The following is a 16,587-nucleotide window of genomic DNA, read 5'->3' as shown; positions in this document are numbered from 1 at the left end:
AACGAGTGCAAATTCTGCAATCTCACTTTAAAACTTCACACGCTGCTGTTCTGCCCAGCACACTTTTAAAAGTCAATGCTGACACTGTCTTCTCCTGCAGACATGAAGTAAATGGACTTTTTCCTCTTCTTCCCATAAGTACAATGAAAACCTTGGACACTGTGTGGTGTGTGTGTAAATATATATAAACATATAACATACATAACATATATATGGATAGCAATATATATACGAGCGTATATTGGTAACAACCACAAGAAGACTCTAAAAGGTGAAGAGAAGATAGTAGATCAGAGACCTTGGGACCCGAGGAACAACATGTGGTGAGTTCCTTGGATTTTATTTCTGCCTCATATACCCTGGAGTTAGAAATGAAGAAGCTGAAAATGCCCAAGGATGTGAACAAAGAAAAGAAAAAAAAGGCCCCAGCCAAAACCTGACATCTGTAGCCAAAGGATGAAGAAAAACAGAAGATAGCACTTTCAGAAAACAATCGCTCTAATCCAGCTAAACTCCACAGAAAACAATGCGGCCCCACCCCCACCCAGGCCGCAAAGGCTGAGTGGGGAGCCTAGACTTCCACCCATGCTGGGCTATCATGAACCCACCTCCTCTGCTCTGCGGGGTCAGTGGAAACACGTGAGGAGACGGAACTCCTATCCCCTCCCATCAGTAGCAAGGAGATGCTTAACAAAATATCTAACATTTGTGTCATGACGTTCCAGGAAGGAGAGGATAAAGAAGGCAGATCTGAAAAATCAGTCAATGAAATAATGGCTGAAAATTCCCCAAATTTAGCGAGAGACATAAACTTATAGATTCAAGAAACTGAGCAAACCCCATTCAGTATAAAACTAAAGAAATCCTTGCCAAGATGAAGAATTTGTCACAGGCATATCTACCCTAAAAGAATACCTAAGGAAAGTTCTCTGGGGGGAAAAAACAAAAAAAAACAAAAGCTGGAACCTTGGCACATCAGAAAGGAAGAAAGAAGGTAACAATATGGGTAAATACAATAAGAGTTTGCTTTTAAGTTTTCTAAATTATGTTTGATGTTTTAGGGAACATTGTAACACTGCATAATATGGTTCTAAATATACATAGAGAAAATATTTCAGAACATTATAAATGAGGAAGGATGGTGGGATGCAAATGGAGGTAAGATTTCTACACTTTACTCATACTGGAAAAAGAAAAGACACCAATAAATTATGATAAGCTTTGTGTAACATAGTATAATATCTAGAGCATCCACTAAAAACGCCATACAAAGAATATATTAAATACTATAGATAAATCAAGATGAAATCCTAAAAACTGTTCATGTACCCACAGGAAGGCAGGAAAAACACAAACAAAACACAGAACAAACAGAAACAAAAAACATAAAATGGTGGACTTATTAAGCCCTAACATATCAATAATTGCATTAAATGTAAATGGTCTAAATGCAAAAATTAAAAGACAGATTGGCAGAAGAGATTAAAAAAATGTGACCCAAATATATGCTATTAAAGAAACTCACTTTAAATATGATATAGGCAGGTTCAAAATAAAATCACAGAACAACATACATTATGCAAATATTAATCAAAAGACAGAAAAACTGGCTATGTTAATATCAAAGAAAATTACCAGAGAATAACATTATATAACAATAAAAAAGTCACATCACCAATGAAGACATAGTAATCCTAAATGCATATGTACCAAACAACCAAGATGGAAAACATGAAGCAAAAACTGACACAACTTAAAGGAGAAGAAGACAAATCCACAATTATACTTGGAGACCCTCTCTCAACAATTGATAAAATAAGACAGAAAACCAGCAATGATATAGAAAAATTCAACAGCAATAGCAAACAAAAGAAGCTAATTGATATTTATAGAACACTCCACTCAACAACTGCAGAATACACATTCTTTTCAAGTGGAAGTATACTTAAGACCAAATCCTAAACAACAAAACAAACATCAACAAAATTAAAAGAATGTAAATCATATGGCACACATTTTCAAAGCACAATGAAAGATAATTAGAAATCAATAATAGAAAGACAACAGGAAAATCTCCAAACCTTTGGAAATTATACACTTCTAAACAATCCATGAGACAAAGACGTCTCAACTGAAACCAAAATACATACTGAACTGAATAAATATGTAAATATAACACCAAAATTTGTGGGAGACAGCTAAAACCCTGCTGAGAGGGAAATTTATAGCATAAACCCACACAACTGAAAAGAGAAAAAGGGTCAAATCAATAATCTAAGCTCACATGTGAAGAACCTAGAAAAAAAAATAGCAAAATAATTCAAAAGCAAGCAGAAGGAAGAAAATAATAAAGAACAGAAATGCATGAAATTTAGAAGAAAAAAAGGTTCTAAAGATCAACAAAGAATTGATTCTTTGGGAAAAAAAAACAATAAAATTTACAAACCTTTAGCAAGATTGACAAAGGAAAGAAAAAAGAGAGAAGACACAAATTACTATTATAGGAATGAAATGGAAAATCACTACAGACCCTGCGGACATCAAAAAGGTAACAAAGGAGGGAATACTATCAACACTAACACCTTACACAAAATGGAACAATTCCTGAAAAACACAAACTACCACAAGTCACTCAATAATGAAACAGATAATCTATAAATAGTACTATAAGCTATTAGGATAGATTTTAAATTAATAATTTAAAATCTCCAAAAAAAGAAATGAACAGGCCCAGATGGTTTCACTGGTTTAAAGTATGTTTAAAGAAAAATTAACACCAATTCTACACAATCTCTTCCAAAAAATAGAAGAGGTAGAGCACGTCCCAATTCATTTTTATGAAGTTAGTATTACCTTGATAGTAAAACCAGACAAAGACAGTACAAAAAAGGAATACTCTAGACCAATATCCCTTATGAATACAGACACAAAAATCCTCAACAAAGTATTTGAAAATAGAATTGAGCAATATATAAAAAGAATTATACACTATGACCAAGTGGGATTTATCCAGGGATGCAAGGTTGGTTCAACAGTAGAAATCAGTCATATTAATCATATAAAATCACCACTGTAACAAGCTAAAGTAGAAAACGCATATAATTATACTGATCAATGCAGAGAATGCTTTCAAAAAGTCAACAGCCATTCATAATAAAAAGTATCTCAGAAAAATTGGAATAGAGCAGAACTTTAATTTGGTAGAGCATCAAAAAAACCCTAACATTATACTTAATGGTGAAAGATTGAATGGTTTTCCCTTAAGATGGGAATGGATATCCCCTCTTACCACTCTTATTCAACCAAGTGCTGGAAGTCCGAGCCACTGCAATACAGCAAGAACAGGAAAAACAGGCACCATATCAGAAAACAAAAAATAAAACTTGTCCCTATTTGAAGGTGATATGATGCATAAAACAGAAGGAATCTATTCTTCGTAGATCACAAAGAATTTACCAAAAAAGTTCCTGGCAGTCGTCAAAGACAAGAATAAAATAAACATTAAGAAAACAACTAACTGTATTTCTAGGTACTAGCAATAAACACATGGATGCCAAAATTAAATATACAATATCAATTATAATCACTTAACATGTACAGGATTTACAGCCTGAAAACTGTGCAACAATGATCAAAAGAATCAAAGAAGATCTGAATAAATGGGTTGGAAAATTCAACACAGTAAAGATGTCAATCCCTCCAAATTGACATGCAGTTCAATGTAATTCCTAACAGGATTTTTTTTTTTTGTACATATAGACAAAATAGTCTAAAATGTATATTAACAAAGGGACAGACATGCAAATCAATGGAACAGGGAACCTAGAAACAGACTCACACAAATTTGCTCAACTAAGTTTTGAGAAAGGTAGAAAGCAATTCAATGGAAGAACAGGCAGGCTTTTAAACAAATGGTACTTGGAGCAACTGAACATACATAGACTAAAAAAAAAAGAAAAGGAAAAAAGCCCTCAACCCATATCTCACATTTTATATAAGAATTAACTCAAAATGGATCGTAAATTTAACTGTAGTAAGTAAAACTACAAAACTTTTTTTAAAAGAAAAACTGTAGGAGAAAATCTTCTAAGATCTAGGACTAGGGAAGAGTTCTTAGGCTTAACAGCAAAATCATGATCCATAAAATAAAAAATTGGTTAAGTTAAACTTCATCAAAATTAAATACTTTGGCTCTGCAAAAGATCATTAAGAAAATGAAAGGACAAGCTACAGACTGGGAGAAAGTATCTGCAAACTACATATCTGACAAACACTTGCCAGATTAGTGGTTGCCAGGGGTTAAGGAGCAGTAGGGGTGGGTGGGAAGTGCCTCCGTTCGACTATGAAACGACAACAGGGAATTCTGAGGCAATCAAATTGTTCTGTGTCTTAACTGTCTATACCCTGATTATAATGCTGTCCAATAGTTTTGCAAAATGTTCCCACTGGGAAAACTCTGTCAGGACACAAGGGATCGCTCTCATTTCTTACAACTGCATGTGAACCTACAACTATCTCAGAATAAAAAGTTTAAGGAAAACAATTATTTTTAAGTCAACAGTGACTTAACACACAATCATGACTAGTTACCACATGGTAACTTATGCAGAATAGCTAAACCTCAAACACATTTTTTATTAACTAAACATTTACTTTAATTATTAATTTTAACTCCTACTATAAATATAAATGCCTTGAAAGAGAATGACATTTCCAGAGTTATTGGTAAAAGTCAAATGATTACATCTTCAAGCAAAATAACCTACGTAGTTCTGCAGTGATGACTTTTCATTAAGATCTCAGAACTTGAGGCCTAATTTAGGTGATATTTATGCTGCACTGGCAAAAAGCCTGAATTTTCCTAGTCAACAGAGAAATTATCAAACCAAGAAATAATTAATGTGCACCTTCACCTGCCAAACACTATTCTGAAAGTTTCCCTTCTATATATTTCATCTCTGACATTGAGACTATACATGATTCTATATGGTAAACAAGGGAAGTTCATTCAGCTACTGTGATAAATTCAACTAGAATAACTCCATTATCACCCACGGTAACCTTGGTATCTCTTAAGTCTTTCAGGATCTAACTTAATGATAAAAAAAAATTTTATTTGGAATAAACCACTTGTTTCTTACTTCCTCCACAAGCTTCCGGCTTCCTCAATAATTACTCTAAGTTTAGAGCAAGAAGAAATGTTCAGACAAAGCATATTCAAAAAGATCTCCCAACTATGCAATTTAGTCTCAAATTACATACTTATCGTTCTTTTAAAATTTCTGAAATTTACTACCACAAAATATTATTTTTAAGTTTATGTTCTTACAAATGATTTGTTCATGGCACGTTTCACTTCATCAGAACCATCTGAATAGATCTGCTGAAATAATTTGTTCAAAGCTGCATCTCCCTCCAACTTCTCATTCTTTTCTTCTTCTTTGATCTCTCCAACCAATTTATCCCAATTTCTTGTATAATGAGATGATGATGGATATAGGTTCTTTACATCTATGGAGTAAAAGGACAGACATGATTAATAAACATGCAGATTATGCCAAGAACATGTAAACTCTGTGACCATCATGTATAAGATACCTCAGCCAATAATAGGCGATTGAATTCCACGTTTGCAGTAAGTGTCTTTCTGATGTATGCATCAGTAATTAAATTTATACTTCTAAAAACTGAATCAGCATAATATAAAATCTGGGACTTTCTTTTGAGCAATGTAACTCAATAAAGTGTAAACTTTTGGTACATTATGCAAAATTAGATTAAAAAATGATTCTTCAGGTTAATAACAGGGGAAACTTGGTGAGACGTATATAGGGACTTTTATATTTAGAGAAAAGTTGAGAAGATAGCACAAACAATTCTAAAAAATAGTATTTTTTTAAAAAGATGCTTCATTAAATTTCTCTAATAAAGATTTTAATAAATGCTAAAAATGTGACTTTTTTCCTGAGATACTTACATTATCTTTCAGAGTAGAAATAAACTGAAAATATAAATAATTATCCATGCCATTTGACAGTGAGTTAAGATTCCATCCTCTCCCCACATTAAAACTATTAGATTACTTCAACAGGAGATAATAAGGAAACCTGAATGTTGACAAATACTCCATGGGATGACCTCGAGTTCAATGCCACATCACGCACACAGAGTGAATAACAGTATTTGTAGGGCACACTGGAATAAATGGAGGCTACCTGTAGCCAGAAAGGCCACCCTAAAGACCAAGGGAATCAAGATTTTGGCGCACAAATAGTTAAAGAGAAACTAAGCTACCCAATAGCTGTAAGAGCAGTTAGTTAGTCATTGTCCAATGGAAACATACCAGCCACAAATGTGGGCCGCATATATAATTTTAAAATTTCTAGTAGTCACGTTACTAAAAAGAATCAGGTGAAATGCATTTCTAATAATATGCTTTATTTAACCTAGTATATCCAAAATAGTATCATTTCAACATAAAATCAATATACAAATATTAAGATATTTTATATTCTTTTATTATACTAAATCTTTAAAATCTGGAATGTACTCTACACTTACCGTGTTTCCCTGAAAACAAAGACCTAACCAGAAAATAAGCCCTAGCATGATTTTTAATAGGATATCCCATGAAAATAAACCCTAATGCGTCTTATTTTTGGGGAAACACGGGTGAGCACATTCCACTCCAGAGGAGTCACATTTCAGGTGCTCAATAGGTACACGTGGCTAGTGGCTACTATACTGGACAATGCAGCTCCAGAGCTTTAAAAAGACATGATTCGAAGTTCCCCTATCAATGTACTGTGTTTCCCCGAAAATAAGACCTAGCTGGACCATCAGCTCTAATGCATCTTTTGGAACAAAAATTAATGTAAGACCCGGTATTATATTATATTATATTATATATTACATTATATTATACCCAGTCTTATAGTAAAACAAGACCGGGTCTTATATTAATTATTGCTCCAAAAGACGCATTAGAGCTGATGGTCCAGCTAGGTCTTAGAGCACATCCCACTCCAGAGGAGTCACATTTCAGGTGCTCAATAGGTACACGTGGCTAGTGGCTACTATACTGGACAATGCAGCTCCAGAGCTTTAAAAAGACATGATTCGAAGTTCCCCTATCAATGTACTGTGTTTCCCCGAAAATAAGACCTAACTGGACCATCAGCTCTAATGCATCTTTTGGAACAAAAATTAATGTAAGACCCGGTATTATATTATATTATATTATATATTACATTATATTATACCCAGTCTTATAGTAAAACAAGACCGGGTCTTATATTAATTATTGCTCCAAAAGACGCATTAGAGCTGATGGTCCAGCTAGGTCTTATTTTCGGGGAAACACAGTATTAGGACACATTAATGCTAATCTAAATGTCCATCTTCCACTACTTTCTCTCTGTTATCCCCTTCCTCAAAATAGTTGAGAAACGACTAAGTGTTCATCCTGTTTCCCCATCTTTTCTCTTCACCTGTAAACCAACTTCCTTTCTGCCCATCCTCGCCTCGAAATGAAACAAAATCACAACAGACCACAGTTTTATTCAGGGCAAGCATACTGTTTCCCAAATCCTATCTACCCTTCCTCCACCGGTAATCTCCTCTCTGCACAAGATCAGTAGGGGCCAAAGAAAACCAAAAAATGCGTGCCACAAAAATTAAGAGCCTAGGAAACAGGGGCCTAAACCAATCCTAATGCTGATGCCCCAGAAGGATGGGAACACAGGTTCGGTTCTCTACCACCCAGAGAGCTTAAGCAATGTGCCCTATCTGCAGCCTGCAGCTTGCTCTACACAGGAATCTGACAAGCATATTAATTCCTTACAAAAATATTACAGGACGGGAGGAATAGCATCTTGAATATGCAAAGCACTAAGTTTATAAAAAGTTTGTAAAATCTTTTATAAAAAAGTTTGTAAAACTAAAAAAGCTTAATAGCTGATCTCAGAAAAATGTTAACACCTGTAGATAAGATTACTAAGAGATGGGTAACTTAACTTTCTTGCTCATTCACTATAATGTCAAATAACTGCAAAGATATTTGTGTCCACAGAGACTCTCCATTGTTAGAAAATGCAGCACCAAGCAGGATCGGAGCCAGACCCAGACTAGGAAGACCTGGATTTAGTCCCAGACAATTAAAGTGCTGGGTGATCTTAAGCAAGTTGCTTAACCTTTTTTGAGCCAAAACAGGAGACACAGTACTGTGCTGCCTACTACATAGGGCTGTTATTAGAATTAAATGAGATACTACAATTAAAGCGTTTCTTTTAAAAAATGCTTTGAGCTATATATGAACCTCAGCCACAAAATTTCTGGGAGTCAGTCCCAAGAAAAGCACATAACATCTTTATTATGTTTTTCAAATAAAGTGGGAAGCAGAACTTTAATACCAACTTAAAACATTTCATTCTTAAAAATTATGTGTGTCAGCTTCGTGGTTTTGCTAATTATGCTATACCGTGTTTCCCTGATCAGCTCTAATGCGTCTTTTGGAGAACACGCATTAGAGCTGATAATCTGGCTAGGTCTTATTTTGGAGGAAACACAGTAGGTTAGGTATGATATTACCATGCAAGGAAGCTGGGTGAAGGGTACATGGAAACTAGTTTTGTAACTTCTATGAGAATCTAAAATTATTTCAAAGTAAAATAAAATAATAAAAATGAACAATCTGTTGACTAAGTCGGTGTTTTCTAAAGGGTGCCACAGGAAAAGTGTTTTCTGTTATAGAAGCAGTGGAAAATCGAAAAGTAGCAGTAACACAATGTTACCACACTTCAATCATCAAAGCTTTAACTCTAATCAAAAAGAAATTTCTCTCCGTTCATTAATGAGGCCATTGCTGTAAAATACAGTCTTAGTTTGTAGTTTTAAGAGTGTCCTGTAGATTAATTATTCCATTAGAAAAATACCTAGCTACCTATCACATAAACTTATAACTGACATCAACCTAAAGTAATCTGTCCCTTAAGGGATTAAACAATCAACCCAGTTTTGTGCTCTCCTAGACTTTCCTTAGGCCTTTATTACCTGTTTGCCTCCACCTCTAAACTAGCAATACAGTGAAATGGGTCACGTACTTCACTCTATGAAGCCCTGAAATTAGAGTTGACAACATCAGTAGAATAGAAAGAATAAGAAGGGAGAGGGAAGTGAAGGAAATGGTACACTAAAGCAGCAATAAGAAAAGCCAACACAAAAAAGCAAACAACCCCCAACTGATGTCATAAACTGACATGGGGTAAACAACAAATCCCAACTCTCTTGGGGCTTTTGCTGCCATTCACTGGACTCTTAGAGTTTAGGAAGCTAGAACCTTCATAAGAAAGGCTACTTTGTATTCATTACAGATCAACATTATTATATTCAGTGTATCTTATCTTGGGAACATAAATAATGAAAGTAGAAAGAATGCTCATTACTATTTAATTTCAACTATATAACACAATTTGAATTTAAAGCTCACCAAGGCCAGAAAACAAACCTGCTATGAATTGTTTTGGCTTAGGCACATCTCCTTCCCCCTCAAGTTTTTCCCATCTCACAGCCTCTGGCTTTTTCATTTTAATTTCAATCTGGAGAAAACACCAAATAAAATCCATTATTCAATGTAAAATAGACACAAAAAACATAATTTTCTTAAATCATCAAAGTTTTATAAGAATTAATAGTGTCCTTGAGATAGTTTCCTTAAATTATACAAGGGTAAATTTGAAGAATTTTGAAACATTTGTTTCTACTTAAATGTTACCCATCAAAAACAACACACACACATTATAAAGGACAATTGCGCAAAGTCTTGAAATCCTTGTGCTTTTTTTCTTCTAAAGCAGTGTTCTCAAGCAGGAGTGACACTGACCCCCCAAGGGACTTCTGACAATGTCTGGAGACACAGGTGGTCGTCATAACTGGGGTGGCGGTGAGGAGTGCTACTGACATCGAGTGAGCAGAGAACAGGGGTGCTGCTAAACATCCCACACCATACAGGGCAACCCCCCCACAATGACTATGCAGCCGCAAATGGCAACAGTGCCCACTACAGAGACACCCTGCTTTAAAGGAATGACTAATTTGCATGTACAATAAATAACCTGTTTTAGAGTGAAAATTCATTCCGCTGTATAAAAATAATACAGCTAATGCCAGCATTTTCACAACCATTCATTCAATAATTATTAAACACCTGCTATGAACAAGGTATAGCCTTCAGGGGTGTGGGGGATTTTTAAAATATTCAAGACATGTCCTTGACCATGTGGTAGTATGAGACATACGAAGAAAGTTACTCAAGAGGCAAATAAATGCTCTAAAAGCTCAGGAGAGATCACAGCTGGATGGGAACAGGAAAGGTTTCAGGGTACCTTGAAGAGCTGTGAGGGGAAGGGGCATCGGCTATGGATGGGGTACTCCAGAAGCAAAGGCAATAACAGCCTAAGCCTGGAGCCCCAAGCCTGGGGGAAAGGACACAGTGAATCAGGGAGTACAGGGAGGAGACTCACTTGCCTCAGGGTCAGGACTGGTAAGAGCGTGAACAATACAGATAGCAAAAAAAAGTGTAAGGCAGACTGAATGGCTTCTGAATGCTAAACTAAGGTCACTTACTAGGGCGGACCTAGAGGGTCTTATGCTGACTGAAGTAAGTCAGACAGAGAAAGACAAATGCCATATGATCTCACCTATACGTAGAATCTAAAGAACAAAACGAGACTGATAGATACAGAGAACAAACTGATGGTTGCCAGACAGGAGGGGGCTGGGGGGCGGGTGGTGAAAAAAGTGAAGGGATTAAGAAACACATTGGTAGTTACAAAATAGTCACAGGAATATAAATGAAGTACAGCATAGGGTGTATAGTCAATAATGTTGCAACAACTGTGTACAGTGCCAGGTGGGTATTAGACTAATCTGGGGGTCACTGCATGAATTATATAAATGTGTAACCATAAGCTACACACCTGAAACTAATATAAAGTAATACTGAATGTCAACTGTAAGTGAAAAAAATTACTTTTAAAAATTGAAATGTGAGTCCTGTCCTAAAAGCATCTTTTACTCTCTAATCAAGGCCGGTCCCCGGAGCCTACCCTTAACCCTACCATGCACTCACACAGCACTTGTACCTAGCTACCTTTTGCTTTCCTTATTCAAATGTTCTCACTTTTTAGCATAGCAAAAACAGCATATATAGTGATGGTAAACAATAATAATTATTATGCAGTTTAAGAATCAAGTTAGAATTTTATATTCTGACTTTTTTCTCAGAAAAGACTACTTTTGTAAAGAGAAAAATATCAAAACATTTAACAAGAAGCCTATTCACACCTTGGTTCTTTGACTCCTTCAGATCAGATGAATCATTTAAATTAGCAGTTACTGGTAATCTTTCTACCACTGAATTTAGTGAGCAAATCCTTAAAATCTGCATTTTAAAATGCCTTAATAAAACACTAACAGAGAAATCTGCCCCAATATTTAAGTAGACGTGAAGCGATGCTATGGAAGAGGTGTGTGCGGTCTCTGAGTAATCATTGTTTTTAGGAACACAGAAAGGGAACAAAAAATCATTTCTTAATTGAGAGAAAAACATGAAACAAAAGGCACTGGGAAAGGAGCAAATAGTATTTTAGATGTAATATACATATTTACATTTTACATAAGTAAAAACACATATTTTATAAGAATCTCTAGAATTCTCTAAAATGAACTATGGCTAATTTTTATAAAGTAAAATACCACCAATATTTTCTCATACACAGTATTAAGTGATTGCACTCTGGTTAGTTTACGTTGTCACTGCTGAAGTATTTACCTAAAAGGGACAGAAACCTAATAGCTGGCAACAACACAGCAGCAGTTATTGAAGAAAGGCTACTGATGTTACCCTAAAATTAAAAATCACACCTTGCTCCTGTAATTATCAACTCATGTGAAATAAAGACATGGCAAGCAGTGTGTATGCCAGCACCGTCCTTGGTTACTCTCTGCCGCAGGGCGCCCTGTGCTCGCACGTCCCGTTCCCACGCTAAGCACTGTCTCTAGTTCTTGTGCACCTGAAGAGCAGCACACACTAGCACTCATATCCACTGAAAGCCACTGCAACCTGAGTAATTACGCAGCATGAACAAAGGGCATTTATAAAGCCAAAGGCAAAGCTCTTAGCAACAACCTGTTTCTACAGAGACATGCTGACCTGAACTTGAAATTATACTTAACTCCATTCATTAGAATAGCTGCACATCATAAACCATATAAAGCAGCTGTTTTAAAAGGTGAAAGGGGAGGGACACTAATTTTCTGCGAATTCCTTTTTACACCTACATCACTTTTAATGCTTAGTCATGCTTTAAAAAATGAAGTTTTAAGTCTTCTGGCAGATACTTCTAGAATTATCGTTTAATTTCAGACATCTCATGGTGACCTTAATAAGCCATTCTATTTTCATTTACGTCAGACATCATTTCAGAGTTAACTGAGAACTCCGGTCTTTTTCTTGCATGTTGCAATCGTCTGCACAGGGAAGGCTCTCAATGCACCACGACAGCCTGAAGGAGTGCGCACAGCTTCCCGGGAAGAATCCCAGCCTGAGCCTGCTGGACGGTGCAGGATTGCCGTTTTCGGTGTTTGGTGGACTACCATCCACCTCTAAAATCTTCTTTGCACAGCAAAGTTTAAATTTTTCCAATGAAAGAACTTCAGATTTAAAGAGAAGCCACCCCCCGCCCACCCCCAAAGGGTCATGGCGTCCAGACACCACCTTCCTAACAAGTGCTAAGGAAGCCCCACTTACTGCTACAGACTGATGGTGAAGGGATCCTTCCCGAACACTGGAGAGCTCACTGGTAAAATTATTTTTTTCTGGTCAACTTCTGAGAACCATCTGTTTCAAGGCTGTAGTCACTAAATAATTGTTCCCCTGATCCTTAGAATGTAACTTTCCCAACATTCTCTTACTCAGCTCTTTGTACATTTAATTGCTATATTGAACCCTTCTATCGGATAACAGAATAGCTCCATTTTCCTGAGGCCAGACTGCACACCTACTGTGTTTCCCCGAAAATAAGACCTGGCCGGACCCTCAGGTCTAACGTGCCTTTGGAGCAAAAATTATTATAACCTGGTATGTTATATTATACTTTATTATATAAGACCGGGTCTTATATTACTTTTTGCTCCAAAACTCGCATTACAGTTGATGGTCCGGCTAGGTCTTATTTTCGGGGAAACACAGTAGCTTCTTTACTTTTACACTCAAATCATTTTATAATTTTTGAAAATGCAAGAGATGGTAACAAACGAAGAGGAAGTGAAAAATCTTCCCCAAAGTTCTAAAAGCTCAGTTCTAGTATTTACTGAGTGCCTGCTCTGAGCCAGGCACTGTGCTGGTACATAAGGTCACAGCCTCTATTCTTGAAAAAAATTAATCAGAAGAGACATTTCCCATGAACAAGAATTTCCAATGTATATCATCTGTAGTGACAGACCAAAACACTGGGAAATAGCTAGTTGTCTGAAAGGAAGGACGTTAAAATTTCAGTAAGACTGAGTACTTTCTCAGCTCCTTTATATTTTTCCAAATTTTCTATGGTAGGCATTTATTGCTTTTATAACCTGAACAAAAAATCTAAATAATCGGGATAAAATAACAATAGCAGAAAATTTAATGAGCACTTATTACACACCCGTGTATGAAGCACTTCGCACACATCATCTCACTCAACAGAACCACCCTATAGAAGGCTACCACCCAAAGTTTTGAGATGAGGGAGCCAAGAGATAGAATAACTTGCTGAAAGTGTCTTTTACTGCTTGAAGTTTTACTCATTTCCTTAGAAATAAGCAACAGCTGAGAACAAAACAAAAAAACCCCAAACTATTGTGTATTTATATAAAGAGTCACAAATAGGTACCACTTATTGGATATATGACCCTGAGCGAGTAACTAATCTCACTGTCGCAGTTTCTCAAAAAATGGGGTTAATAGGGTTTGTCTCATTTAGGGTTCTTATGAGGATTAAATGAGAATATGTATGAAAAGAATGTAACACTGTGTCTGGTAAATAATTGAATGCTACATCAATTTCTTTATCACCATAAGTAGCTAAAAATTCTGGGCAAGTTATTTAACATCTCTGGGTTTAGTTTCCATACCTGTAAATAGGCGATAAAAATACTTCCGCTATGCAATAATTGTGAGGATTACATAAGGTAATACATAGCAGTCAAAACAGTTACCTACTATAATTCTCCACAGGTCACACAATACGGGACTGGCTAAATAAGCTATAGTAAATGCATACAATGAAATACTTTGCTGTAGAATATTGAAGAGCATGAAAAAAATATCCATAATGTATGATAGCTAAGTTTAAAAAGACAGGTATAGATAGTAAGTACAGCAAAATCCTTTTCTTTTGAAAATAAATATACAATAGAACAGGTGGCACTACATTCCAAGATTTACAACTTGTAAACATCAGCAACTAACCAGTTATTAAAAAACAACAACTCACTATCACCACCATCACTATATCACAAAGACAAAAACAACAATCCCAAAACCCCCACCTCTATGCATTTAAAAAAGCAGTACAATCCCCAGACACCCCTACTCCATTTCATCATCACTGGGATTCTTCTATGTATATTAAAAAAAGGAATTCACTCTAAAACTTCTCAAATTTTGGTGGGTTAAGAAGGGAAAAGGGAGCTATTTGTCTCTAATTAAAGACACACATTCTTATTTCCCACAGTTCCAGTTAAAAGCTTCCATATTTTATATAGATATAATATAGAAAAATTACTTTGATTAAAATAGGAATACGAGAACATTTCCACAAGGACAAATTTACTCCAAAGATTTTGAAAATTCAAATTTTTTACTTACAGAGAATGAATATTAATCTTTAAAATGAGTATTTCACAGCATAGCTGTCACTGAAGTTATAATCTTATGATTGTAACCAGAGAATATGACATGAAATAAACCAGATGGAACAAAAGAAACATTACAGTTTCAGTTTCTTCATAAAGAAAATGGATTAATAGGCATATATGAAAGCTGTATTCAGTAAAAGGTAGAAATAACTCTTAAAGACACTGAAAAAAATGAATTCTGACTTGGAAAAACATCAGATATTAAACTGTAAAATATTTAGTTAAGAAATGCTATTTCATTAATTTAAGGGTCCTGTCTCTTATTTTCATTGCAAATTATATTTCACTTGAATTAATAACACTTAATTGATGGTTATACATGAATATGCAACATTCATTCAACCTTGACAGTGGAAAAGAAAAAGACAGAATTCTCAAAAGCAAAAAAAAAACCCTTTTAAACTGCCGATTTTACAGAATCTCTAATTTTAAGCAAATTCTTCTGAGCAAAATGCATCCTTTTCTCAATTCACATAAAGGATTCAAGACATCTGAATACATATGAAAAGCAAATTACTTCACTATTTTCCCTCTCAGTGTCATCACTAAATATTCCTCAGTAACCCAGAGAAAGATTTTATTTTCAATATTTTAACACTGTCTCCCTCTGCTGTATGAAAAAGGATTCAAAACTTTCATCATTTGCTCTACGATATAATTAAGTACAACAGCCCCTTGAATAACATCGTTCATTCAACATCATTTTGTTACTTTGATAGACGCCATAGGAACTTAACTCCTTTATTGTATCAATCAGCTATGGTAAAATCGGTTTCATCAGACGTTGCTTCACTTAATGTCGCAGGACCTATCGAGGATGTTAAGTGAGGACTTACTGTACAATTCTTCAATTTGCTTCCCATACATGCGGCTTAGAAGTTGGTAGTTTATCAGAGTAATATAAAGTACTCTGGATTATGACAAGAAAAATAATCATCCTTCAGAATACATCCTTACAGTCTTAATTCTTTAACCCAAAACTTAGAAAAACCTAAGCAAAGAAGCGCTAGCTTTACAGAAATAAAAGCATTCCTCCTGGCCAATACTGAACAATTTGGTAACTGTGAACTTGGGTAGAGCACTTGGTTTTTATATTTTCTACAATGCCTCGGGCTGCTACCATGAAACTCAAATTGTTTTCTTTGTCTCATTGTGCCATCTATAAAGGGATATCAGTATCTAAATTATCTGCAAAACTGAAAAAATACAATAAACGGAGGGTATCATCTAATGGCAAGGGCACATAGTCACAGTGCATGAACCTCAGTTTCTTTTCACCTGTAAAACTAAGAACGAAAGCAGTCTGCAAACTTCATAGGGCTAACATCAGAATCCAATTTAAATCCATTCACTGAACAATTACTGAGCACCCACTACATACAATGTACAGTGCTAGGGGTGCAAAATTGAGCAAACGGAACATACTTACACTAAAGAAAGTATTCAATGTTTGTAAAGTTAACTGGGCATCCTGTACTTTACCTGGTAACCTTACCTGGAGCACATACAAAGACACAAATATAACATGCTTCTTATCCTCAAAAGACTTACGAAGTGTAAGGGAAGTAAAATGGATTTATAGACAAACTAGTATATAAGAAAAGTAGTTATGGAGCCCTTAAAGACAGGAAA

At 35.5% G+C, this 16,587-nt stretch overlaps 1 protein-coding gene across 2 annotated transcripts in view; it reads right to left on the bottom strand.

Moving 5' to 3' along the window:
* Positions 1 to 16,587, bottom strand: part of SUGT1 (SGT1 homolog, MIS12 kinetochore complex assembly cochaperone) — a 50,028-nt gene that overhangs the window by 14,300 nt on the left and 19,141 nt on the right. For both annotated transcript variants that reach the window (XM_019755296.2, XM_074329346.1), the window contains exons 11-12: positions 9,506 to 9,596; positions 5,330 to 5,511 (exon numbers count right to left, since the gene is read on the bottom strand). In XM_019755296.2, coding sequence (XP_019610855.1) covers positions 5,330 to 5,511; positions 9,506 to 9,596 — 273 coding nt within the window. The remainder of the gene's footprint in view (positions 1 to 5,329; positions 5,512 to 9,505; positions 9,597 to 16,587) is intronic.

Source organism: Rhinolophus sinicus, linkage group LG04 (assembly GCF_036562045.2).
Source record: "Rhinolophus sinicus isolate RSC01 linkage group LG04, ASM3656204v1, whole genome shotgun sequence".
Lineage (NCBI taxonomy): Eukaryota > Metazoa > Chordata > Mammalia > Chiroptera > Rhinolophidae > Rhinolophus > Rhinolophus sinicus.
This window is presented reverse-complemented; position numbering and strand designations above follow the sequence as displayed.